This window comes from Ammodytes marinus (assembly GCF_949987685.1).
Source record: "Ammodytes marinus genome assembly, chromosome: 14".
Taxonomy (NCBI): domain Eukaryota; kingdom Metazoa; phylum Chordata; class Actinopteri; order Uranoscopiformes; family Ammodytidae; genus Ammodytes; species Ammodytes marinus.
In genome coordinates this window covers 13,931,688-13,957,176 of record NC_137218.1, presented here as the reverse complement: position 1 = coordinate 13,957,176, position 25,489 = coordinate 13,931,688, and the positions used below count along the sequence as shown (strand labels likewise).

The window sequence follows — 25,489 nt, the reverse complement described above, 5'->3', positions numbered from 1 at the left end:
TTGGCGCAGCAAAAGCAGTTCGAGCGCAGCAATGGAGCTCTAAATAGATACTGGATCGGATTGGTCCCATTTTTAGTTCTGATGAGTAATAAGTAATGAGTGTAGGGCTGCAACAACGAATCGATAAAATCGATTAGTAAAAGCGTTGGCAACGAATTTGGTCATCGATTCGTTGAGTCGCGCGATTAACAAATCACTTGCAGGCGCGGCACTGTTTACATCCAGCCGCCGACAGGTTCATGCACGCCCACAGCGAGCCTTCCGCACGTGAAGCGGTTGGTCATATCTAACACTGGACTGTAGGCCTATATAAAAGTGTTGTACCTTTGCTGTATTTGGGTTAAAAAAAACTCCTTCAACTCAGTATCCGTTAGGGCTGTGTCAAAAAATCGAAATATCGATATATCGCGATACTTAGTTTCCCGATATCAGTATCGATTTTTATATCAAAATATCGATTTTTTTATTAATAATTTTTGTATGATTTTTTTTTTTTTTTTTTTTAAGGCTTTATTGACAGTGCAGAGATACAGATATGAAATGGGACAGAGAGGGAATGAGACAACCACGGGTCAGATTCAAACCCATGTCTGCTGTCAGGCCTGAGCCTCTAGGATACTGACTATTTCATTTCATTTCATTTATTGTTTATTTAGCAGGGACAGTGCACAATATACAATTGAGCCAGATTATAGCCACATGGCTAATTTTCGTCTGTAGTCCCTGGACAGGAATTGGTGTTAAACTAAAAACAAAAAGGATTAAAATGAATAATAATACAAGAATTTGATAATACAATTAAAAGGTGCCCAATGTGCAAATATAGGCTCACAATATTGCATGACCAAAAAAAGGCATATCTAGTTAAAAGAATACACCAAAACAAGATGTATAATAAAGTAAACATAAAACACCAAACATGAGATAAATGACTAAAAATGTTCACATCGCTGCCTTGTTTTTAGCCATTTCTTGAGACCTGATTTAAAACTACTGAGTGTGTTGCTTTGCCTAATACCTACAGGAATACTGTTCCATAGCCCTGTTGTTTTTACAGAAAAGGCACTTTGACCAAAAGTGGTCCTTCTAAACACACTTAATGAGTCCCCTCTAGATGATGCTCTTGTGTTGTTTTCTGCTCTACTCAGACTCACAAATTTCTTAAGAGGGGGGGGAGCAAGATCATTTACAATTTTAAAAAATAAACAGCAGTTTGAAAAAGAAATGAAATTGTCCAGACTAAATAAACCATACTTCTGTATGATGGGACAGTGATGGTATAAATTAGATTTTTTGTCCAGAAATTTAAGAGCCTTTTTATAGGATTTGCGAATCAGTGACAGGGCAGTTGTATTTGCTTGGGACCAGGTGGTCAAGCAATATGAGATGTGAGTTAAAATCATTGAGTGGAAGTAAAGTTTCGCTGCCTCTGTGGTCAACTGATTCCTTATTATCTTAAAATGTACGAGGTTCATTTTAACTCGACCATTGACCTTTTTAATATGTTTTTTAAAACTTAAATGGGAGTCAACAATGACCCCTAAGTATTTAAAATCCTCTACTACCTTGAGCCTTTCTCCCTTAACAAATATGTCTGGCTCTTGAGTGGTCTTTTTGCGTATAGTGAAATACATGCAAACTGTTTTTGACGTATTAAGTGTCAAACAAGAATTATCCAACCAGTCCGCTATCTTACTCAATGCTGCATTGAGTTTGTATGCTGCGTGTTGTTTTGTTTTTGCATATGCGTATATCACTGTGTCATCAGCATACATTTGAATGTTTACATCAGGACAAACTAAGGGAAGATCATTTATATACATACTGAACAATAGAGGGCCCAAAATGGAACCCTGGGGAACCCCTATTGAGCATGTATTTTCAGTGGACAGTATATCATTAATTCTGGTGCAATTCTTCCTACCTGATAGATATGATGAAAACCATTTAATTGTGTCAGTAGAGATGTTATGTGAAGACAGTTTAGAAACTAAAACATTATGGTTTACAGTGTCAAAAGCTTTTTTCAAATCCAGGAAAATTGCTCCAACTACTCCACCCTTATCTAAATTGGATTTCAATTCTTCCACAAAGTAGCAAAGAGCAGTATCTGTGGAGTGATTTGCCCTGAATCCAAATTGCATTGCATGCAGGGGAGCATGGCACAAATTAAGATGTTTGGTGAGTTGTTGTGTGACAACCCTCTCAGCTACCTTAGAAATAATAGGGAGAATACTTATAGGCCTGTAGTTTGCCACGTCAGTTTTCTCCCCGGCTTTGAAAATCGGAATTATCACTGCTTTTTTCCAAGCATCAGGAAACAGGCACTGTTTGATGGACATGTTTACAAGATGCGTAATGGGTTCGCAAAGCGCATTTGCATTATTCTTAAACGAGGAGGAATCAAAACCATAAATATCTTGGGCCTTAGACCCTTTAAGATTAGTTAAAATTGTATATATCTCTTCTTCATTTACCTCTTGAAGATTAAAAACTGGATGTTCATAGTTAAGTGTGGAGATAAGTACATTCCGATGACCAAAAGTTTTTGCTAATTGCTCAACTGACTCCTTAAAGAAGGTGTTAAAAGCCAGTGCAATTTCTCTATCATCACTTGAGATACTTCCATTAATATTTAGCTCAAGTGCATGGTTTCCTTTTGGCTGTTTTCTGGCCATTGCATTAAGGTGTTTCCATATCTGTTGGCCATTACCTCTTGCCTGGTTAATAAGGCCAATGAAATAGTTTGCTTTAGATTTCCGGAGCATGCTTGTTACTTTATTCCTCAGCCCTTTAAATATCCTATAATCACTATTCAATTTACTTTTTAGGGCAGTTTTAAGTGTATGATCCCTTTTCCTCATTAGGCTCCATAACTCATCATTTAACCAAGGTAGATTAGCTTTTTTATGCCCATGTATACATTTCTTAACAAATGTATCCTTCACACCACTAATAATGCTAGAGAAGAGTGTGCATTTGTCATTTAAAGAAATGTCATCATTTTTAAAATCACACCAATCTAATAGTTTTAACTGTCCCTCGAACAAGTGCATATCCTTCCTAGGTATTTTGTATGAAATCTTTTTACTTTCATGTTTGTAAATAAACCTGTTCTTTGTCAGTTTCCGACATACCAACACTAGATTATGGTCTGAAATACCAGTAATGAAGTTATATGATACAGTGATCCTCTCTGGTCGATTGCAGAATATCAAGTCAATCTGTGTATTAGAACACTGTGTAATTCGAGTCGGCCCATTAACCATTTGGGACAGATTATGTTTACCAGTGATATCCTTAAGTTTCCTCCTGTCTGGTTTGCTAGACCAGTTAATATTGAAATCACCAAGGATCACAAATTCCTTCCCAGTGTGTTCAAGGTTAGATACAAGTGATTTAAATTCATCATAAAAATAACTACTTGCTGACGGTGGTCGATATAAGCAGACAATTATAAAGGACATGTTTTCCGACAATGATACAGTTACAGCGAGGCACTCAAAGTTCACTGTCAGTTCATATTGAGTGCTCCGAAAGCAGTCCTTAATGTATAAAAGTAGACCACCGCCTCGTCCAGTTTGTCTGTCCTGTCTATAAATGTTATATCCTGGCACGGCAAAAACAGATTCTGGTGAATTCGCCGTTAGCCACGTTTCTGATAGTCCTAAAAAGTCGAGATTAGAATCTGACAGAAGCTTGCAAAGTTCATCAGTCTTGGATACAATACTACGAACATTCAGATGCCCTCCCAGGAGTCCCGGCGGCTTAGCGCGAGGATTCCAGAGGATTTTGGCATGGTTTACGGTTTGGATAGAGAGATGGTCACGTCTCTGTTGCAACTTCAGATGGAAAGTATTGCAAGTTCCTACCTGTTTCGTTGGTCCAGTTTGTGTATTCCATGCCGCTTGAACTGGAGAGGATATATCCACAGAAGTAGGCCCAGGGTTGAGCTGGATATCCCCAGAAAGGAGTAGCGTGAAGGCCAGGTAGGACAATTGTTTGTATGGGTAATGTCGCTTCCGTCTGTGGTTTACGCACGTTGTTTTAGTTGATTTGGCTGACGGCATTACTGCGCGTGTATTGATGGCTGCGTAGATTATATGATGTCCAAAAGTTATTGTCGTGGCAAAAGACGAGATAGATAGGCCCGAGTGTTCCCATTGTCGTGGACACCAGCAGGCACGAGTTGATAGCACCAACAATGCAGCGATGTAAACACCAAGAGTCATTAATCCACGCTTCATGTTTGGTTTTTGCCGACGTTTAAAAAGTCTCAAAAAGTCTTACTCCAGCCGGAGTTTGATCGAGGGTGTATAGAAATTCAGATAAAAAAAAAAACATAGGCAAGGACAACGCAGCTCCTGTCGTACTGCGCAGCCTCTTTCTTCAAGCAGATGCGGTATTGAAGTTAGATTTTTGAATAAAGTTAGAGTTTTGAATAAGAATACTTAAGATTCACTGTGTCACAAAAGCACACTGATGTGTTTTCATTTTCATTGTGTCCTGTACAGTTAGTACAAGAGTGAATTAGATTTGTTATTTTGCTGCAGCAGAGTTTGATAATTTGCCAAAACCAAAAAAAAGGAAGAAAAATGGTAAAGGAAGTTGTGAATGAAATAGTTTTGACTTCATTTGTCTGTACACTTATCACTATATTGTGCTGTTATGTTTGACAAGGCAACTTGTTTATGGAATATCGCAATATATCGTGATATATCAAGATATGCAATATATCGTGATATATCGTGATATATCGTATCGTGACCAGTGTATCGTGATACGTATCGTAAAGTCCTTGACGATACCCAGCCCTAGTATCCGTCTAGTCCAAAAAAACTCTGTCAGCTGCTGCTGCTGCAGACTGTGTGCAGACGGGCTCGGAGAGTCGGCATCGGCGCATCAACAGTCATTCAAAGCAGCGGCAGTAATCACACAACCGAACGGTGTAGAAAGTCCCGTCAGTTAAAAATAGTAATCCAGTTTTTAAATCCATGTTAAAATCGGAAGGATATAGAGCTAGTTAGCTTTAAAAAAGTAGCAAACATGTCAACTGTGATGTGTTCAGGCCGGCTCAGTAGTATGATTGATGTGTTCAAATGCAACACAAAAAAAAAGAAATTTTAGATTTTGGCGATTTTCCCAGCAATATAAAATAGATAGTAAAGATGGAATTATGACCTGTTTAATGTCCTATCTTGAGCTATGATCATATCAGCAATTAAAGCAATAATACAAGTTCTATTTCAACAAAATAATAGAAAAGTATCAATAGTGATATCAATAAAGACTTGAATCGTTAAGGAGTCTCAAATGGTATCACTATCCATAAAAATTAATGATCTCCTGTCATCTGAGAGAAATTAAGATGATTTAATTGTTTTAACCGTTAGTATTTACTGGTTAAAAATCTTATCGGTCGACTGGTTTACCATGGACATCCCTTATACTGTATAAATGTATATCATACATTGTATGTTTTTTTGTGTTATCCCAGTTAGGTTTATTATTAATTTTTTATCATTTAATATTACTTTTAATTGTTCCGGGACATTGGAGCAATAACCTGGTGTTTTGACACTGCAGTCTGCACTGTTTTTTTAATCCGATTCATCGAAAAAATAATCGACCGATTAATCGATTATTAAAATAATCGTTAGTTGCAGCCCTAAATGAGTGTTTCCTTTGTCACAGTTTTGCACTGTTAAAGTTTTAAATGTGCAATGTTTGAAATGAAATTAATGAAACTAAATTAATATAATATTAAAATGTATTTCTAAATATTACTTTGGCCTCTTTTCTAAGCATGTACTGCTATATAATACTGTTATCTCAATGAAAAGTACTGAAACAGATGTATATATGCAACAAAAAGGCAATTTATTATTTGGCCGGTAAAAAATGTACTTGGCCGGTAGATTCTTTCATCTACCGGTCCCCTTGGCAGGTGAGCCAAAAAGTTAGTTTACAGCCCTGGACATAACGTATAGCCCGATGGCCCGGGGCCAGTAAAATCATATGCAGGGCAAGTTGATTGGCCAGTCACTGTCCCGCCCGGGCCAGTGACTGGCCAATCACAGTTCAGTATCTTTTTGTAGACTACATCACAGGGTTTTTCCTGGCTCAGAATGGGCCTTTGGGGGGTCAGTACGCGACCAACTTTTTTTGGGGTCGCGACAGTAAAGGCAAACGGTTTGTGTATTTTAAGAGGGGTGTTGGGTTGGGAGAGGGGAGTTTCTGTCCAGCTCAAGAGCATTTCAGTCAGCCTGTCAATCACTGCGTTACCATGGAGCTCACTGACGCTTATGAAATCACAATAAACAACCTGTAGATATGAAGTCAAAATACTAATAATGACTAGGCCTAACTGTTTAATACTTTAATTGTTTCTAATTGATCTAAACCATGGAAGAAGGTAGGGCTGCTCAATTATGAAAAAATCATAATCATGATTATTTTGAGTAATCACATTGTGTTATCACGATTATTAAAGACAGTTAATCATTGATTTAAGAACATTATGCATTTATTTTACTTTTAACAAGGTTTTTTTCTAAAAACACCATGACTTTGGACTTTAAAAAAAGGCCTAATTGAACTGAAAACAGGGAGAATAGAAATAGGCTAAATAAGTGAAACATATTTTTAATAATTTAATAAAAATATGTCAAAATAAAAATAACCAGTTGTAAATGGTGTTGATAGGGCACGTCTTTTGCTAGCATTAAATGTAAGGGCATGATTTATTTATGTCATGGAGCTGGCTGGATAGGCAGTTGCATTGTAGTGTTGACAGTTGTGGTGGCAGGAGTTAAGGAGCTTTAAACTTCCTGTGTTTTTATTCATTGATTGCTTGGTCATAGACTACTATGACTCGACTTAAAGTGAATAAACAAATTGGTCGGGATGTTTAAAAGGTGCAGATCAGGTCGTATATCACTTTTCTTTCTCTCTCTCTCTCTCTCTGTCTGTGTCTCGGTCGCGTATGTCATGTTACTTGCGTGTCCGCGCGTGACAAATCTTGCACATTATTTTAGTTTGTTGTGAGTCTGAAGTGTTTTCAGACAACACAATTAGTTTTACCTTTATTCTCGTCATCTAGAAGTTTTTCAAAACACCCGGCAATGCGCAACATCTCCCTCGTAGCTACTCTCTGGACTAGCCGTTAGCGAAACTATCAGGTGAGGGAGGGGCCGAGCGGAGCTCACGGCTGAAAGGGTTTGCTGCATTTATAAGCCTGCATGCCCCGGCGAGCGGAACAATGATAGTTTAATAACGATTATCCCCGACCTGATTTCTTTTTTTACAACTGAGATTGCAAGTAATATGACTGGAATGGCGCGGAAATGGAAACACATTTGGAGCCGTTTTAAGTAGATTTTTATTTATTTATCTATATATATATAAAAAAAAAACACACTTTGGCGCTGAGGATTTTCCTTTGGCGAGCGCTAAAATTCCTTTGGCGGGCGCCAAAATTTTTTGAATGCAGGAAAAACCCTGCATCATGGTTCATTGAAATGCGCGTTGAGAGTCGGAATGAAAGCAGTGTTTATTTAAGACTCAATATAATAAACCTAATATAAAATATATTTTTTAATGAAAGGCCAGTGGACAACCGATGCGTGGGCGTTTTGACAGGCGGCGCAACAAGCGGGTGCCCGATGCACTCTCGCTCCGTTGGCAGAGCTGCCTACCGTCCGCCTGCGAGTCGACAAATTAATCGACGTGCTTTGCCCCCTTTCTTTCTTCCCACAGCAGAGGTTGAGGTGCAGAAAATGATAACTGCGCTTTTCCTTTATCTGCCGCCGTAATGTTACAGTATTTGCATCCAAGCCCCAATGGTAATACAAATGAGAGGCGTTATTTAAACGCTGTGAATGCGTCTCCGGTGATTGTGTCGGTTGTAGACAGAAACGAACGGAGGGACTCCGCTCACTGTACAGTTCCAATAGTCGCGCAGTTTGGCACTGTGTTTTCAGGCTCGAGACATTCAATCAGATCGCAGAAGTCTTTCCCATTGAAATCGCTAACGGGGAGAATATCCCCGGTTATTATTTTAGCCACAAACCACAGTTCATCTGCGCGGCGGCTCACTCGCTGGCGAGATCACACGGTGAAACGCTGCTGTGATCGGACGAAGGCATTGTGTGTTTCTAAGGTGATTTAACGTCATAGTCTTAGACGAGCGTTTAACTTTTGCTGCATATTTTGCACTGCATTGTTTTTTATCAATAGTTTGAAAAAATGGTCCCACACCGGACTCTTATGTGAAGCTGACACTTCATGGAGAAGTGACACTCCTGCAGCGCGCTCACGACCAGACGTGAACTCACATACACGGTGAAATCTCCCATTAAAAAAACGGCATAACCCACTGATTTTCGGATTTCTATTCTATTTTTAAAGTCAACTTGAGCGCAAGTGGAAAACCGGTCATTCGGTCGACACATTCACATCCCTAATGCATATAGAGAAAGTAATAAAAACAGCCTATCACACCACAAAGAATGATCAGACCTTCATCGCTTATTTTTTTTATGTTTGAACATGACTTCTGCAGGTGAACTATTCATTAAACTGCCCAAATTCAAGAATAAAAACAACCATCAAACTACTGGACTTTAAAATACTGGACGACTCTTTCAACATACTTTCAGTTGTAGGCTTCTAATTCAATATGTTTGCCTGGTTTTATATTATGTGTATGAGCAATATCAACATTTCATATAATTAACTAAAAGAAAAATAACCAAATCTAAAGGGAATATCTATACTGTTACAGTATAGATATTCCCTTTAGATCTGGTTATCTTTCTTTATTTTTCTAATACAGGTATTATAATTATTGACACTAAATTATGAAGAAAAAAAAAGTGTGTGCAGGGCCAGTGAAAATATACAAGGGGCCAGTAAAACTCGGATCCACTGGCCCGACGGGCCAGTAGGAAAAAAAAGTTATGTTGAACCTACCAGTCTGGGTCAGTAGGTCTGCCTTCTGACAAAAGCACTTGCTGGTTTTGATTTAGAGGTCAGACCACAATACTGACTTTTGAATAACAACCAGACAATTTTCTGCAGCTGTACTTCATCTTTTCTAAACACACACATGGCGAAACCAATTAGGGCTGCACAAACACACACACACACACACACACACACACACACACACACACACACTGGACACTGGCAGGCAGCCAAATTGCTCATTCTGACCTTCTTTTCCACCCCACAGCTGCTGCCAGATTTGAGTCCATCTCTCTTTAGGCCTACCACAACAACACACAGGGAGCTCTGGTAGCCAATCAGAGTGGAGTATTTCTTAACCTGGGGGAGGGGGATTGGTCTGTCTGATCTGTGTACTATTCACAGAGGAATATTTTACTTTGAATGAGAAGCGGCAGTAAATAAGCACACATGGGCAAGCTTTTCCCTTTACTAAACCTCTTGACCATGGGCTACTTTCAGCTCTTCAATGGTTTATAACAGTAAAACACATTATTAGCCCTGCTTCTGGTCTCACCTCTTTAGCCCTTTACAGCAGCTGCCATCAGAAATATGAAGACACTGAGCAGATCTTTTAACCTAATCTATGCCTTGACAGAGACGTCCTTTGTTTTAACCCTGTGTGAGTGAGAAGAGGGAGGACAGGACACACTGGTTGGGCCGTGAGGTTGATTTCAACAACCCTCCACGTATGGGCATTGGGCACTCACATAATCACAATGTAAGGGAAGCCGACTGATACAAGGGTTTAGTTTTTTAGCACAGACCAAATGAAACGAAAAACATATTTTCTGAGGGAGCGTGTCTGCAGGCAAAATCTGAACCATTGAAGGCCAGCGAGAAATAATAATGAAGCAGAAGAGAAGAGGCAGGGTTGAAATTAGTCCAAAGGTTATGAGAACGGAGACAACGGGGTTATGGAGTAAATATCCTAAAAGAGGCCACAGCGCATAAGGAAGCCGCTTGACATGACATCCACAAACAGGCGACACATCAGATATCACCTGTCTCCGAGGCATTACTGTAAACACTAAAATACTACTATTCTTGGCTTTGAGGAAGAACATAACGGAAAATCCACGGAATATGTGGCCACAATCAGATATTTCAGAGATGAATCCGCAGTGTTGATGGTGACCCAACCAAGTAATCTCACAGGCTGTCAAAACAATTGCATTGTAGCAGCATGGAGGGGACTGTCTTCAATCAGTTTACTAAATAACACGCAGTGTCTTATTGTAGAAATTATTACTCCTGTCTTCGATGTTTACACAACCGCTACTCCCTCACTCAAATTATTTTGTGGCTCACTTACGTTGTATTAATAACAAAACGTTTCCTTCGGGACTGATGAGTCCCGAAGAAAAATAAGATATCCTTCTGAAGTGGTAAATGTCAGTAGTACTATCAGCAATGCACCTTGTACAAGTAGCTGACAATAATAAGTCACAACGAAAATAATTCAGCATTGCAACAAGATTACTATTATTGTTATGTTTTATATGCTTTATGGTCTACAGTTAAATTAGTTTCACACAAGTTAGCGGATAGAGAGGGGGACGTGATAAGGACAGAGGTTCTTATTGTTATGGTACAGCAGCACGTTAAGGCTAGGCACTATGGCAGAGACAGACTGCCTTGTTGCTGTAATGTTGACCGTGGCTAATGTAGTTAGCTGCTAACGCTAGCTAGCACGAGCGAGCTAACGTTAGCAGCAGTAGCAATCTCAGTGACAGAGGGCGGACAGATAGTAACAAAACAGCCCGGCTAAGTACCGTTATATCGGTATCTACAACCACACGTCCAAGTAGGGTCATCGTGTACTCGTGCCGCCTGGTCATTGAGCCTAACAAATAGGGCTAGTATTCCACTAGCTAAAACATTTTTGCGCCGCACCACCAGCTCAACCAGCGCCGCGAATCGGACACGGCTGCCGAGAACAGAGGCGGACAAGGCGGGCTGCACTCCGCCTGTTAGCGCTAGAAACCGGGCTATTATTCGCACACATCCCAGGTTATACCTCACTTAGTACAGAAGGGCCTCAATAATATTGTTTCACCCCACTTTAAAAGATGTGCTTAAATGTGCATTTGCTTACCTGTTACGGTGAATTGTGATAAATCGTGTACTCCTCTGCACCTCTCTTCCCCCTCCTAGCTCCAAAATGGCGCCAATATGTATGGATTCAGTGCCCACGGGTACTAGCCATCAATGAGAGCGTAGCGCCACCTATGGAGCGAGCTCGTGCAGTTCGGCTGGCTCCTTCAAGTCACGCTCGTTTTATCTATGGTATTATCCTGTCACTTCATGTAAAATCATCACAAATACATTTGACTTAGACACTTAGTAGACTTATAGTGTATTTTCCGTGATAAGAATATTGTAACACTATCTACAACTTCATTAGAATAATATGGATTATACTGTTGTAGCCTATAGGACAGGCCTTATTTTACCAATAAGAAATGTCTAAAATATTAAGGGTTATCATTCCCTTATAGTTCCCTTGTATTAAGTACAGAAAATGCAGTCTGATGGTTGTGGTAGGCTACACAACTAGGCTACATAGAAAAAATAAAATTCTATTAGTAGGCTATAGCCTAATTATTCATGAAACAATACTTAGAATTTAAATAGCCTACATACTAAAATGGCTACGGATGTATGATGCCAAAGCCAAACACTGTGCATTACAAAGTGCCAGTTTGACAGTTGTCTTTTTAGCCTTGCCTAGGCCTACTGCCGTGTTAGGACATCTGTTCCTTCAATACCCCAGTATTCCGGCAGCACGTGAACGCACCACCAAACAGGCAGTGTTTTACGTGTGTGAGAGAGAGAGAGAGAGAGAGAGAGAGAGAGAGAGAGAGAGAGAGAGAGAGAGAGAGAGAGAGAGAGAGAGAGAGAGAAAAGATGTTCTCATAAATGAGACAGGGTAACAATAAACATAATGTTCTCATTAGGGTGATATTCATGTTTCTTCCGCGTGAATTATATTTAGGCCTACTAGAGCTGCTTCTCAATAGTGCTATTCATATGTTAAAGTAATCCCCCGCCCTCAGATGTATTTTATCAAGTCAACGTGCTCTCTCTATTCATGTTGCCTTTTTTCTCAGATGCATTTTGGAGCCATGCATCCCCTGCTTGCTTTGTCTTTCTATCATGGTTATCTGGCCAACATGAGCTATAGGGGGAGCTCCAAGATTTGTAGGCTATACCCCTCCAATTAGAAATAGGCCTTTCTTAACATGCAGCGCAATCCCTTAGTGATAGATTTGTGAGGTTAGCTTGGAACATATTTTATTAAAGTTATTCAAATACCTGATTTAGTGGACACATTGCCCTTGCTGAATAGAATAGGCCTAAATGAAATGCGATCAACAAACTTTGCATTTAAATATAATAGGCCTACCTATTAGCCTACTTGAAAGCACAATGATATATAGGCTAAGTGAATCTATATATTTTATTTTGTATTGTGTTTTGTGTCTTGTTTTAAGTGTGAAATTTTGTTTTTTTAATGTGAAACTTTTATGTTTTTATGCTGCCTTCTTGGCCAGGACTCTCTTGAAAAAGAGATTTTGAATCTCAATGAGTATATTCCTGGAAAAATAAAGGTTAATAAAAATATAGGCCTAGGTCTAATTTACAGTAGGCCTATAATAACCATAAGCATCTGATGACCCTCTTTGTTTTAAAACCCTTTATTCTAAATATTCCTATAGCAGCTCAATTTGAGCCTGCTGTTCTCAATCTCAATCAACCAATCAATGCTGGAAAAAAAGACAACTTAATCCCAGCAGGATTCATTCGGACTGGTTTCATGGCTCCAGGATGGAGGGGTTCCTGTCCACGTTACTGCCATCCAGTGTCTGCGCTCCCCAAGCCCCGGACAGCGGCTTGGCAAAGAGGGAATGTCGCTTCATGATCCCCCAGGGCCTCAACTACCTGGAGCTCTGCAAGGCCATCCTGTCCCAGGTCCACCCCGGTTTGCCCCCTGCACTCAAGAAGGCAAACACCAAAGAGTGCGGCGTACAGGTGAACGCCAAAGTAGACAAAATCGTGCAGTGCTCCCTGGGCCCCAAAACGCTGTTCTGCGTTGAGGGTGACCACCACCACGCAGCGGTGTCCACCAAGTCCCCGAGGAGCCCGGAGCTGCTGTGTACACCGGACCGGAAGGCGCCGTTCAGCACGCCGCTGGTGAGCAACCTGCGCTTCACGAGGCCCGTATCCATCTACTCGCCGGTGTTCGACCGCAGGATCTACACGAAGAAATTCTGCGGCGAAGGTGGAAGCGAAGGAGAAGCCGAGCCCACCGAGCAAACCGAGTCTGACAAGGATGTTAAGCTGGATCAAAGCGGCGAGGAAACGGTGAAGGACTTCAACACGACTTTCCACCGCTCTTCAAAGGAATCTAACTTCCAGGTGGGTTTCTGGCTAACATGAGGTGATTGGCCCCAATACAACTATCTGCATTGTAGGCCTTCAGCGGAATAGGCTTAGTTTACACTAGTAGGCTAATAAAAGCTAGAAAATGCTTTGAGGTAATTTGATGCAGGATTTAGTCATTTGTGGGCCCTGATACTAGGCTACTCACGAATGAATCAATCTGATGCTATTTTAATGTACGGATTTTTACAATTACATAGCCCAAGTAAAATTTATAAAAATACAGAACAAATCAATTCAACTATTAACTACAGATATGCAGAAGAGAAGCACACAAGTGAAATTATTTAAGTCTTGTGTAGCCTATATATATTTTTTCTTTAAAGCACCTTTTTAAAATGGGACATAAACAGGGGAATTAAAGATGGCAGATGAGTAACCCAAGCCAATATAAAATGACTCCTATACATACGGCACATTATAAAATGGATCAAAATGAGCTTAAATTGAATAGGGTGAAAGAATCGCAGTGCAAGACAATTATTATATTTGTAAAATACTTTTGAGGCCCCTGGGGGTTCTTGAGTCCCCTAACGTTTTCATTCAGGATGCCATGAAGATATATATTACGTTCATCAAAGCATATTGTGTCCAATGTGTCTGTGCACAAATTTCCTGAAAATGACCTCTTTCAACGTTTGTTTTTTAACTCTAGTTCCTTGAGCAGAGGTATGGCTTTTTCCACTGCAAAAAGTGCAACATCCGGTGGGAGAGTGCTTATGTGTGGTGCATATCTGGAACCAGTAAGGCAAGTGATCTGTTTTGTTCACTGCAATCTACTGTATGGTTACAACTACATTCATAGTAAGAATTTATAATCTTTAAAACAATCTTATCTTGTCAGGTGTACCATAAGCAGCTCTGCCGGAAGTGTCAGGTGGGGTTTAACCCCTATAGAGTGGAGTCTATCCAATGCAAGGTACACTGATTTATTTGTCATGCTCCCAAAAGGAAATTTAAGTCTCCTTGGTCTTCTCTTGTTCCTTCTATTCACTCTACTCTCTCCCTGTCCACTTTAGGGTTGCTGTCAGACTTGCTGCAGCTGCGAGAAGAAGCAGAGGCACATTAACATGAAGAGGCCTCACCGTCAGGACCTGTGCTGTCGCTGCAAGGGCATGAGGCTGTCCTGTGACGTCACATACAGCTTCAAATACATTGTCTGAACCGTGGCCCTGGTCGCTCTGCTCTAGAATAACCTGTTACTCAATGTAGATCTCATGGCACTTGACCTTTAGTTACCTGCACCTGTCACAATTGCCTCCAGTAATAGACTTGGAACAGATGAATTTATTGACCTACCAGTGAGTAAATTAATGTGGTGTATATTTGCTTCTCCATTTTGTGCCCCTTCATCCTGGCGCTTAAATAAACATGAGAACATTTTTTGTAAGAAAAAAAAAATTACGTAATAAACTAACTGCATCTCACTCACCTGTTGAACATTCTTGTAGATTATATTGAATTTGCACTAATACCTAGGTGGCATTAATTTTTTTTTTGGACATGGGCTGTTGTAAAAGGTTGTTCACCAGAAATGATATCTAGGATAGCCTGGAAATCCAGACCCTGATATCTTGAACGATAGAGGGTCTGGCCTAGCCTGGCATTCCCAGACCTGCCACTAGGCGCTGGCAAATTAAATTTGCTGCGCCTGTTGGTCTGGAAACTCTCTGTTGAAGCTTTTTAAAAAAGACCAGGGGCCTCATTTATAAAGCTTGCGGCGCACAAAAACCTTGCGTAGACGGAAATAAATGTGCGGTGGCAAACGTTGGTATTTATAAAAACATTCTTTGCGGAGAAATGTGCGTATTCCTACGCCAACTTTCGACCATACGTAGAGCTACCGCAATAGTAATTTCCAACTCAAGGGGCGGCTCCTACTCGTGCATTTCAAATGCCACTGCACGCAGTTGGATAGCACTACAACCAATCAGAACGATGCACAAGGTGACGTAAGCCCCGTTCGTTTAGCGAACAGCTGTTAAACTGTTAAATTAAACGTTTGCCATGGTCGGTCGGCAAAACAGAACATTCCACTTACTTGCTAATGAAATATTTGAGTGCCGTCTTCCAAATCGTAAAGGGTCGAGGCCAAAGCAGTCTCAAACTCGCACAACATATCCGCAGCCATCTTTGATGTTTACTATCACGGCTTCGACGTCGCATGTACGTCACTGTCGTCATCCGGTTACGTCCTCCCCAGAGTACCATACAAAGGGCTCTGGCCCGCCCATATTAGATAGAACCAATTGAAACGTGAGCCCAGATTTCTGGTCTTTTTGAAGCTTCAACGGAGAGTTTTCAGACCAACAGCCACAGCAAATTTAATTTGCCAGCGCCTAGTGGCAGGTCCGGGAATGCCAGGCTATATCTAGGACCTGCAAGGATCACAACCTGGGTGGACAACCTGGTCAACTACCTGCTGGAAAGCTACAGGGGGCCGAAATAGAAAATAAGAACCATTATTTAATGCGAGGGTAAATTTTTTTTTTTTAACTTATAGATATCATCATGAAACTTTGCCAGTTGATTACTGGCATTAAAACAATGATATTTTATCTCAACTTCTAAATCACTTCAACACATCACACACATCAACTACATTTTAGTTATTGAAGGATTGTTTCATATGTTGTTCATAGTGATTTATGAGACATTTTCTTCTTCAAAACATGCCATAATGTGTTTTTAAGACCTGTACATAGTATTTTTTGATTTATAAAATTTAAAAAGGCTGTGTAAGAAATCTTTCGGTAACACTTTATAATAACTATCCGTTGTAACTCGTTAATAGATCATTAGTAAACTCTTAATAAATGATTTATTAATGATTTAAGTGTTTGCTAGCAGTTTGTTAAGGATTTATAACAATGGTAGATAGTTAATAGCTTAACTGATCACGTCACGTTCAAGTCCATGGCATGCACAGTGTGTATTGAGTTTATTTAAAAATATTTGAAAATGGGGCTGCCCTCAGTTGCCCATGCACTGTGTATAGTCTATAACCTATTTCAGCCTCGTCGGTATCTCGGATTACCTCCCAGATGAACTGATTCAATTATTAAGCTATTAACTATCTACCATTGTTATAAATCCTTAACAAACTGCTAACAAACACTTAACAAATCATTAATAATCATTAATTAAGAGTTTACTAATGATCTATTAACGAGTTACAACGGATAGTTATTATAAAGTGTTACCAACACTTCTTTAATAACATTCAGAATAGTGCTAAGAATGATTTTGGAAAGTTTAGTTGATGTAAGTGATTAAGAAGTTGAGATTTTTGGGTTAGAGTAATGAAAAAACTATCAAATCATGTCAATCTAACCATTATCAAACCAGAATTATCACACCATTTCTCACAGAGGAAGTTTGTTATGTAGAAACTTAACACACTTGTAAAATGTCAAAATGCAATAAAGATTTTAACTCTGGCTTTATCCAATATATAGATTTTTGGTTTTTAAAGATGTGCACATTTGTGCATAATTTGTGAAATATGCCAAATTTGCATATATATTCAAACATTTTTGAAAAAAAACTTCAATACAAAAAATCATTCTGTTAATGCCAGTAATCAAATGGCAAAGTTTCAAGATGGTATCTGTAAGTTAAAAAAAATGTTTTACCCTCGCATTAAACCATGGTTCCAATTTTCTATTTCCGCCCCCTGTAGCTTTCCAGCAGGTAGTTGACCAGGATGTCCACCCAGGTTGTGATCCTTGAAGGTCCTAGATATCATTTCTGGTGAACAACCTTTTACAACAGCCCATGCCTGTTTTCCAAAAAAAGAGGGTTTTGCCCTCTGGGTATAATTCATTTTGAAACATTGATCAGCATAACTTGGAACAATAGCATAGAGTTGTAGGAGCTCAGTTTGATTCATGCTGCTCAAATACATGGCAACTTTCAGTGCAAAATCCTATCAAAAACACTTCAGTCTTCACGTATAATAGTAATAGCGATATTTCAGCGCTGTCGTGCGAAGCAACAGTGCTGAGGTTTGAAAGAACACTTGTAGCTAGACGGGTTTACAACAAATGGGTAGTCCTCAATATCAAATGTACAGAATTAAGTGTAATGCACAAGAATTAATTTTCATGTATTTTACTTTGACACCAACTTGTACAGAGCATCAACTTAAAACAACTTCACAAAGGCTGTAAAAGTATTTACAAAGTGAAAAAAAACTACAATCATGATCTAAAAAGCTTCAAAAATGTGCAATTTCTTGTTTGGCATGCACACACACGTTCTCCCACACAGAAAAAAAACATACCCGCATGAGCTTAAAGCTCCCTTTTGTACCTCATACAAACGTATCTTTCAGATAAAATATGACTTTGTTAATAAATATTTCAAACACTCCATACAGTCTATAGAAGATGCATGCATGGCAGTTTGATTTGAGAGGACAAACATCAATATAAAACCTAAGTCAAATGAGTTGATTTATAGCGGTTATAAATAGGAAAAATGATATTTGTACAGTAAGCAACTTAAAGATAGGAAACGAGGGAGAGTCACAAAGAGGGCAGACCACCAGGAAGTGTTCGGCTTCAGTAGTAGCGCAGGTTCTGTTTTGAACATCAACGGTGAGTGCTGAATGTCAGCATTTCCCTTACGTGTAAGGTAACTACATACCACACACAGACATATGCTACAATGGTTGTGCCCATAACTACTAAAACAGTATAGAGAGAGAGACCAAATATTTCAGTGTTTACATGCACCATCCCTTTTAGACATGTGAACACAGAAGGTCAACAGTGTAGGACAGTGAGAAATTTACAGCGTGTAGTACACTCGCTAATGATGCTAAAACTAGCCACAGAGGAGTGTAGTTAATGGCATGATTAGTCCACCAATGTTTACGACAGTAGTCATGAGACGAGCTGGTTCACTGATACATATAAACAGAGCCAGTGCAGCACGAGGAATAACGCTTGAATGTTCTGCGTCCGCTTTTTGTCGATCAGTCTTTCAGTCAGTCTGGCGAGGTCAGACTTTTTAGGGCGCAAAAAGGGACACGAGTACAGTAGAAAGCATTCAACTGGGTCATGCATTGCACAATTTCCTCTAAACAGTAGACACAACAGGAGAAAAAAGCTAATCCAGCTAGTGGCTCTTCCTTCTCGGTGAGAGAGATAGCCTTTTCGCTCACTGTAGAAAACAAAACAAAAACAACCTCCTTTCTGTTCCTTTTTCTATATATATAAACTAATACCAAAACTGCATTTAGTGCAATAGTGAAAAACTCTTCCAGTGATGTTACGTAGTGTCATGGGTAGTTTCCTCTCTGGTGATACTACCAGAAAACTACTTCCTTCCTGAAGGAGGAAGTGACAGTCCATCAAGTTCAATCAGGTCTTTAGTTCCTCTGGGACGCAGGTCAGAAATCCCAAGATAAGAGCCTTCACAGGTCCTCAAGTGTAGAACAGATTAGATGCTGAAGGGTGACCATTAAGCAAGACTTAAAACCAGGAGCAAAAACATTTTTACAACGTGTAGCCGTAAAGCGAAGCTAGCGCTCGGATAGAGTCACATCAGGTCACCTTCATCAGCAGGCAGCAATCCGTAGTATCTAGTGGGTCCAGTGATACATATCATTACATCTTAGGGAACATGATTCATGGTTCTTAAAGTGTAAAAACCGTATGTGTGCGATTTTTGTCTTCTCCTTTTTAGATACAAACATCTGAGGTCTGCTCACAGTTGAACAGTTGGATTCAGGCATTTGGATTCATAGAAGTGTAAGCTCTTTAGGTCCTGTTGCATTGTTAGGTTTTTCAGGTCTGAACGTCCGGCGGTTCGGAATTCAGGAGCCCCCCTACTGTCAATAGGGGCAGGGCGGCGTGCCCCACCTTCCCCAGGTAGCGAGACATGGGCATGGCTGCCCCACCGAGGGAGCAACAACAACCCCAGGCTGCAGCCTCTCCTGGGCCGGCAGGGCAGGGAGGGGGAGGGGGGAGGCAGGGAGACGAGGCAGGGCCGTGCGTTAAGACTGGCTCATAACCCGGGTACTGTAGGGTCGGGGATGGGTTGTATGGAGAGCAAGCGAAATGGGGGAGATGCGAGCCACAAGGTGTGGGTAACGCATTTTTGTCGGAGCGTGTGAGCAAGGTGGGTTCCGAGGCCACAGTCGAGAGCGTGTTAGCCGCAAGAGATGACATCGGGCGTGAATGCAACAGTGGTGAACTGTGAGACGAATGTCCTCTGAAGGGATTATTAAAGTAGTTCTCGTGGAAATAAGTCCTCCTAGGTTCCTGTGTGAGCGGCGGCAGTGTAAAGTCTGGTCGGCCTGATGTGTTTGAGCTGCTATGCGATGAGAACAGGTCCGGGGGTTTGGGAAAATCAAACAAAGAGGTGGTTAAATCTAGAGCGGAGGGGGATGAATGGAGCAGAGAAAGGGGACTGAGGTTTAAATGTGGTTCTGCTGTTGCGTGCGATTGTTGCGGGGGTGGGCGGGTATCTGTATGGAGCTGTGCAGCCGGGGCAGCAGCAGACACACAGGCGGAGGCAGGGGCCAGGTGTGTGGAGATGGTCTGGTGAGGGTCAACGGGCGAGGGGAGGGTGAGGGTGGGGAGGGAAGGGGAGGGGGGCTCCTGAGGTCCTGTCAGAGGCTCGTCCCAGACGCGCTGGAGTCGGGGAGGTAGGTGGTGACCACTCGGTAGCCCTGGGCGCGGCGGATCATGTCGCGGATCTCCCCGTTGAGCTCCAGCAGCTTGGAGCAGATCAGGCTGAGGTCCTGGCGCGAGCCCACCAGGGCGATGGTGCCCGTCTGGCCCAGGGTCTGGTGGCGGAAGTACACGTTGAGCAGCGTCTGGACCTCACTCTCCGATCCGCCGCCAAACACTCCGTTGGGCCACTGGCTCCTGGAAAATGAGATAGAAAAAAACAGGTGGGATCAGGTCAAGGGGGATAAAAAAGAGAGCTGTGTGTTAAGTGTGCATGTGAAGAAAATACTGTGTGTTTTGTTTTCAAACATGTGACAGCTTGTTAAGGCGGCCATTTTCTGGATGAGGGACTGCTGTGTTTTGAATAGTAGGAATCGTAGATTTTTTTTTGATTTGGTCCAATTTTAGGTTTTGATTAACTTCCAACAACAGCAGGCACTGTTGCAGCTATGTTGAAAATGTAATCTATTGAATAATTTGTTATACTACGGAAAACTGTACTGTGTACTTTATTAATATGGATGGATTAACTAGTGTGGCCACTTTGTAGACAGTATTGTAATTTACCTGCACTCGTGGATGTAGCGCACAGCTTTGGTGAACTCATGGTTCTTAAGGCACTCCAGTATGGCCTGCACGGCTGCTTCCGTGGTAGGGAAGCTGGGCACAACCATGGCTGCCACCTGGGAGGCGTGTGCGTGAGTGTGGGCCAAGTGTTTGTGCTCCAGGTCGCTGGCTACTGCCGCCTCTGCTGCCTGCAGGCTGGTCCTCAGATCAGTGAGCTCTCGAGACATGTTCAGCAGCTACAAGGTGAGGGGTCGTTAAAAGGTGCAGGTTCACTGTGTGTTAAAGGCCAGGACACACCAGTCCGACTACCCGAAAATGGAGACTGCCGATTCAGGGAGCTCCAGTCTTCCCGTCGCGGCCGAAAAAGTGCAAAGAACACACCAAACCGACTGCTGACTTTCCGTACGCTCTGCGCTTGCGCGGGACGTAATGTCTCCATAACAGCAGGCGGCGCTAATCTGTATTGTGGCCCGAAGAAATACGGAAGCCGGAAATGATGGGACGGCTCTCTAGACCATAAACATAGATAGAAATACGTATTTATATTTATGGACCATAAAGAGCACCATTTTTAGCAGAGAGTGTCGAGCATGGTGTCGAGCAGTCAACAAGGGTTGATGCATGTGAGTACTCGCTGAACGAAACAAACAAACACATTAAAACGATGGCTAACTATTGTTAGCTGTTTGTGCTACCCGCCTCACTTCCGGGCTTCACTGATTTTCTAGCCCTCCACAAATCAAATTGATCCAACTGAAAGACTGCCCGGAATCAAAAGAAGCCCGACGACATCTACGACGACCGATTTCACGGCACACACCAAACAGATTCGTGTCCCCGCCCCCTTCCGACTCTACGATGGCGATTATCGGGCTGGTGTGTCCTAGCCTTTAAGGAAGGGAACATTTATGTAATTTGTTTCCATAGTCAAGTTTTCTTTTAGGACCAACAAGTGGGAGAAAGGTTTTATTCAGGTCACCAGCATTTTTAAATATTTAGTAAAAAATAAATTGACTTGTTTAAAATAAAGTTGACTCTGCAATACGGGACACCTGATTGACACGTTTCACTTTTGTTTCTGGTCTTTGTCTCCTCTGGCAACTTTTCTTGACTTACTGGCTTCTCTAGCGGTACATGTGTGTTATTTTAATGCTTTTTTTAACATTATTATTATGTTCTTAATGGTAAAATGTCCCAAAAAGTGTCCAAACTTAGGAAATATTTTCCAATTTTGTGTAAGTGTAAAAAGAAAGAATTTTTAGGAATTAAAAATGTCCAAATAACCAATAGATCAGCAGTATCAGTTGAGCTCTAGTTGTCAATCACACTGACACACACATCATTTTTCAGATGATTAAAATCTTTGCAATACCATTTTACATTAAGCTGATAATCCTTGAACACACCACAGTCAAGCAGAAAAACACCCACAGCATTGGTATTTCAGTGACTCTTGAGAACCAGGACAAAAGGCCGTCTTCCATATGTAACTGTTGTTATCTTTAAAAATTTAAATATTTAAAATTGTAGATGTTATTAGGGATTAAGAATAGAATGTCTGGAGCACAATTATCCCCTTAAATTTTAATTTTATCATTATTATGTCAAATATATGACACTTGTTATCTTCTCACGACGTCCAAAACAGTGTGTCCACAGAGAGGGTTTCAATCTTTCATATGCAATAAAACCTATTAAAAATGTACTTTCATGATAAAAAAAATAAAAAATAAAAAGTGTTTTTTCACCTAAAGCAACACTAAATAATCTCTCATATCAATAAAAACTGTTTTCTTCAACACATCCATGTTTTATAAGGTTTCAAAGTGGTGGGACACTTTTTGTCATCACCCTCAGACAATACATTAAAATGTAATAAAATCAGCCAAAATAAGGGGCAGCTGTCACTATGAAGGACCTCTTGTCACATTCTACCTCTACAGAGTACATTAGAGTCAGACAGGCTCTGATAAGTGTTGTAGTTTTAGAATATTTTACATTCCAATTCTTGGTTGTTGTCCTGCGTCACAACCATGATACGTCAACACCGACTTAAAATTTCTGAAGAAGTTATTTGAAATGTTTCAGTCATTTTGTTTTCCTGAAGTAGTTCATACTAGCATCTAACATCAACAGAAAAACCAAATGGCTACTAGAAAAACTCCATTTGTTCTGTTTAAGAAACATTAAATATGTCAACACCGTCAGATGTCAAAAAAATGTATATTCATGTACATTTTGAAAATATTTTATGTGGCCTCTGTCATTCTTGGTGAATATTTGTGATCACTATACTGTACATCTCATGGGTCTAGCATAAATTGACGGAAAATTAATTTGTGTTTTTGGTGTCTGATGGCAAGCTAAAAAGCCCATTTTGATAAGGAATGGCAAGGTAAAAAGCCCATTTAAATAAAAAGGACAAAAGCTGGGAGGTTGTGTCAAAGCTTAGCTCAGTAGCTTAGTATATGTTGGCTACATACATGTCATTTAATTTGCCTAAACATAGGGTTTGTATTTTTTCAACATTGCACCCTGTTTTGTCCCACTTCTCAAGAATCACTGATTTAATATATTTGATTTCGACAAAAGATTAATCGAATCTGCTCACGCAGGCTCAGGAGAACCACTAGAAGAGTTAAGACTGTAAATGATGTCTTTATTGCACTCACCTCAGGTACGGAGCTGATGGCGTGAACTTGACCAATGAGCGAGCAGTAGGACTGGAAGAGCAGAAGAAGCTGGAAATGGAGCTTGTAGAGCCTCTGACAAAGCTCCAGTTGCTGCAAGACATTAAATAAGAAACAGGGTGAGATATATAATGAGAAAGAAAAACACACAGACTCAATACCAGTCCCACATTTTCAAAGGTACACAACACATATACACACACACATATGCAAACACATATAGAAACACACAAGGACAGCTTACTGAGTGTATTGTGCAAAGTAAAGTGAGCAGTTCATTTAAGAGGAATTTAAGGCAGTGAAGTGAAGAAAGAGAACTTACTGCAAGAGACTCCATTTGCTAAACAGCGAGAGAGCATGTTAGGGCGTCAGAGTGAGGTGAGAGGAAGACAAAGCGTCAATCAAACACATGCACAGCACAGTGTGTAACCACAAGATTATTCACAGTCAAGCTACCAAGAATTAGTCAACAGCTTATAAAAAAAACAAGCAACTTCAAATATGATCAAATCCTTGGTGGCTGTAGTAGATAAAGACATCAGGAGGATAAAATAGATAACAAATAGCGAACATGCAAAGAGAGCAAACATTTCAGTGAGACGATAGCACAGAAGATCAAAATGAGACGGAGACGCAGAACACAGATGAAGAAGTTAACCAGTAAACTCTAAATATCCCTGTGTTACGATATCCGTACCTTCTCCTCTGAGTCTCCCGGCTGGCAGGTAACTACACTGTCACCGGGGCACCTGGGAAATGTGTCCTTACAGTTCCTTAGCCACTAAAGAAAAAAATAAGTAAAGAAGCATAAGTGGGGAAAGATGGAAAAGTTTATCATTGTGTGTTAGAGCCACAAACGTCTCAGCTTCCCACAAACAGTTAAAGTCTGCAGCGTTTAATGTTATATTCCCACAAACATCATAACAGTTGCCTAACATCCAAATTAAACCTCATTTTCCGTTAACATAATAATTATTCAGTTGTCTGAAAGGAAACATTTTCAGCTTTTACATTTTTAATAACTTCCTACAAATGCGTAAACCTTTCTCCGGTTTACCCACAAAAACAGCATCATGTCTCTCTAGCAATTATAGAGCTACAACCAATTATACTTTACCCTATACGAAGGGTTCAGTACAAACTCACCTGCTATACAATTTAATACATTTCAATAATGTTAAGCTTTTGGATTGATTGTAACAGCTGGCTATTTCATAACATTCCGTGTATGTGTGGGAAGCTATAACGCAAGTCTAACAAATGTTCTAGAGGTTGAGTTACCGATACAGCAGCCTCCTCTTTGGTGTTGTAGGTATCCAGGTATTCCTGCAGCTCCAGCACACTGAACTTCAATTTCTCAAGGAGACCATAGGATATGATCTGGAAAAGAGGAGTTTGGTGCTTTAGACTTGCAGACTAATTCCACACAAAATGCCATTCACCACTGATGGCAGAGACTACCATGGGTGGATTATCCAACTAACATGCTGCTGTCAATCTTGTCTGCCAGCTGTACTCACCGTGTCAGCATCAATGTAGATTGTGGGACAATCCGAGCATGTGGTTAGCATCTGCGAGGACCGTTGAAACTTTGATCCAATTCCCCTCAAGCCCTCTCCCAGGTAAGTGGCAACGTCGGTGGTCAGGAGGCAAAATTTACCCTGGATGTTCTAGGAAAGAAGACAGTTTGAGGAATTATTGTACTGTTGCACATACATGCATGTCAATCCTGGATATGAGAGTTTGCAGGAAGAGGAAACATTTTCTTCAAAGACAGGGACTAAATAAATATACAAACACAATTAATTGAGTTCTGAAATATTCCAGCTCAAATGTTGTGCAATTTACCTTAAAGAGAGATGAGAAGACTTGAAAAGTGTGGACAGCACAGGACCCGTCCGAGTCGGTCACCAGCTGGTTGATGTGACAACGCCATGCGTCCTCGGCGTCGTCACACACTGTGGGCTGGAAGGCTGCCAAGATGGCGGAAAAAAATGGAGAAGGGGGAGGAGGAAAACCAAGGTCTTCCAAGTCATCTATATCATCACGTAAGCTGTCACCAAGGAAACGGGAAAGAAATGGGGGTACAGAAAGAAA

At 40.7% G+C, this 25,489-nt stretch overlaps 3 protein-coding genes across 5 annotated transcripts in view; 1 reads left to right on the top strand and 2 right to left on the bottom strand.

Moving 5' to 3' along the window:
* Positions 1-11,171, bottom strand: part of pds5b (PDS5 cohesin associated factor B) — a 47,970-nt gene extending 36,799 nt beyond the window's left edge. For both annotated transcript variants that reach the window (XM_080041708.1, XM_080041709.1), the window contains exon 1: positions 11,105-11,171. The gene's annotated coding sequence lies outside the window, so the exon portion shown is untranslated. The remainder of the gene's footprint in view (positions 1-11,104) is intronic.
* A 1,666-nt stretch (positions 11,172-12,837) lies between these two features.
* On the top strand, positions 12,838-14,615 carry zar1l (zygote arrest 1-like; the record flags this gene model as incomplete). The annotated part of the gene is made up of 4 exons (XM_080041689.1): positions 12,838-13,428; positions 14,108-14,200; positions 14,297-14,371; positions 14,472-14,615. The coding sequence occupies 4 exons, from the start codon at positions 12,838-12,840 to the stop codon at positions 14,613-14,615; spliced, it is 903 nt and encodes a 300-aa protein (XP_079897815.1).
* Positions 14,616-17,570: 2,955 nt separating this feature from the next.
* The window catches only part of fryb (furry homolog b), a 54,813-nt gene continuing 46,894 nt past the window's right edge, over positions 17,571-25,489 (bottom strand). For both annotated transcript variants that reach the window (XM_080040434.1, XM_080040435.1), the window contains exons 59-65: positions 25,241-25,445; positions 24,913-25,062; positions 24,674-24,772; positions 24,090-24,173; positions 23,375-23,485; positions 20,703-20,938; positions 17,571-20,333 (exon numbers count right to left, since the gene is read on the bottom strand). In XM_080040434.1, the coding sequence (XP_079896560.1) occupies positions 20,075-20,333; positions 20,703-20,938; positions 23,375-23,485; positions 24,090-24,173; positions 24,674-24,772; positions 24,913-25,062; positions 25,241-25,445 (1,144 nt within the window). In that variant the 3' untranslated portion in view covers positions 17,571-20,074. The remainder of the gene's footprint in view (positions 20,334-20,702; positions 20,939-23,374; positions 23,486-24,089; positions 24,174-24,673; positions 24,773-24,912; positions 25,063-25,240; positions 25,446-25,489) is intronic.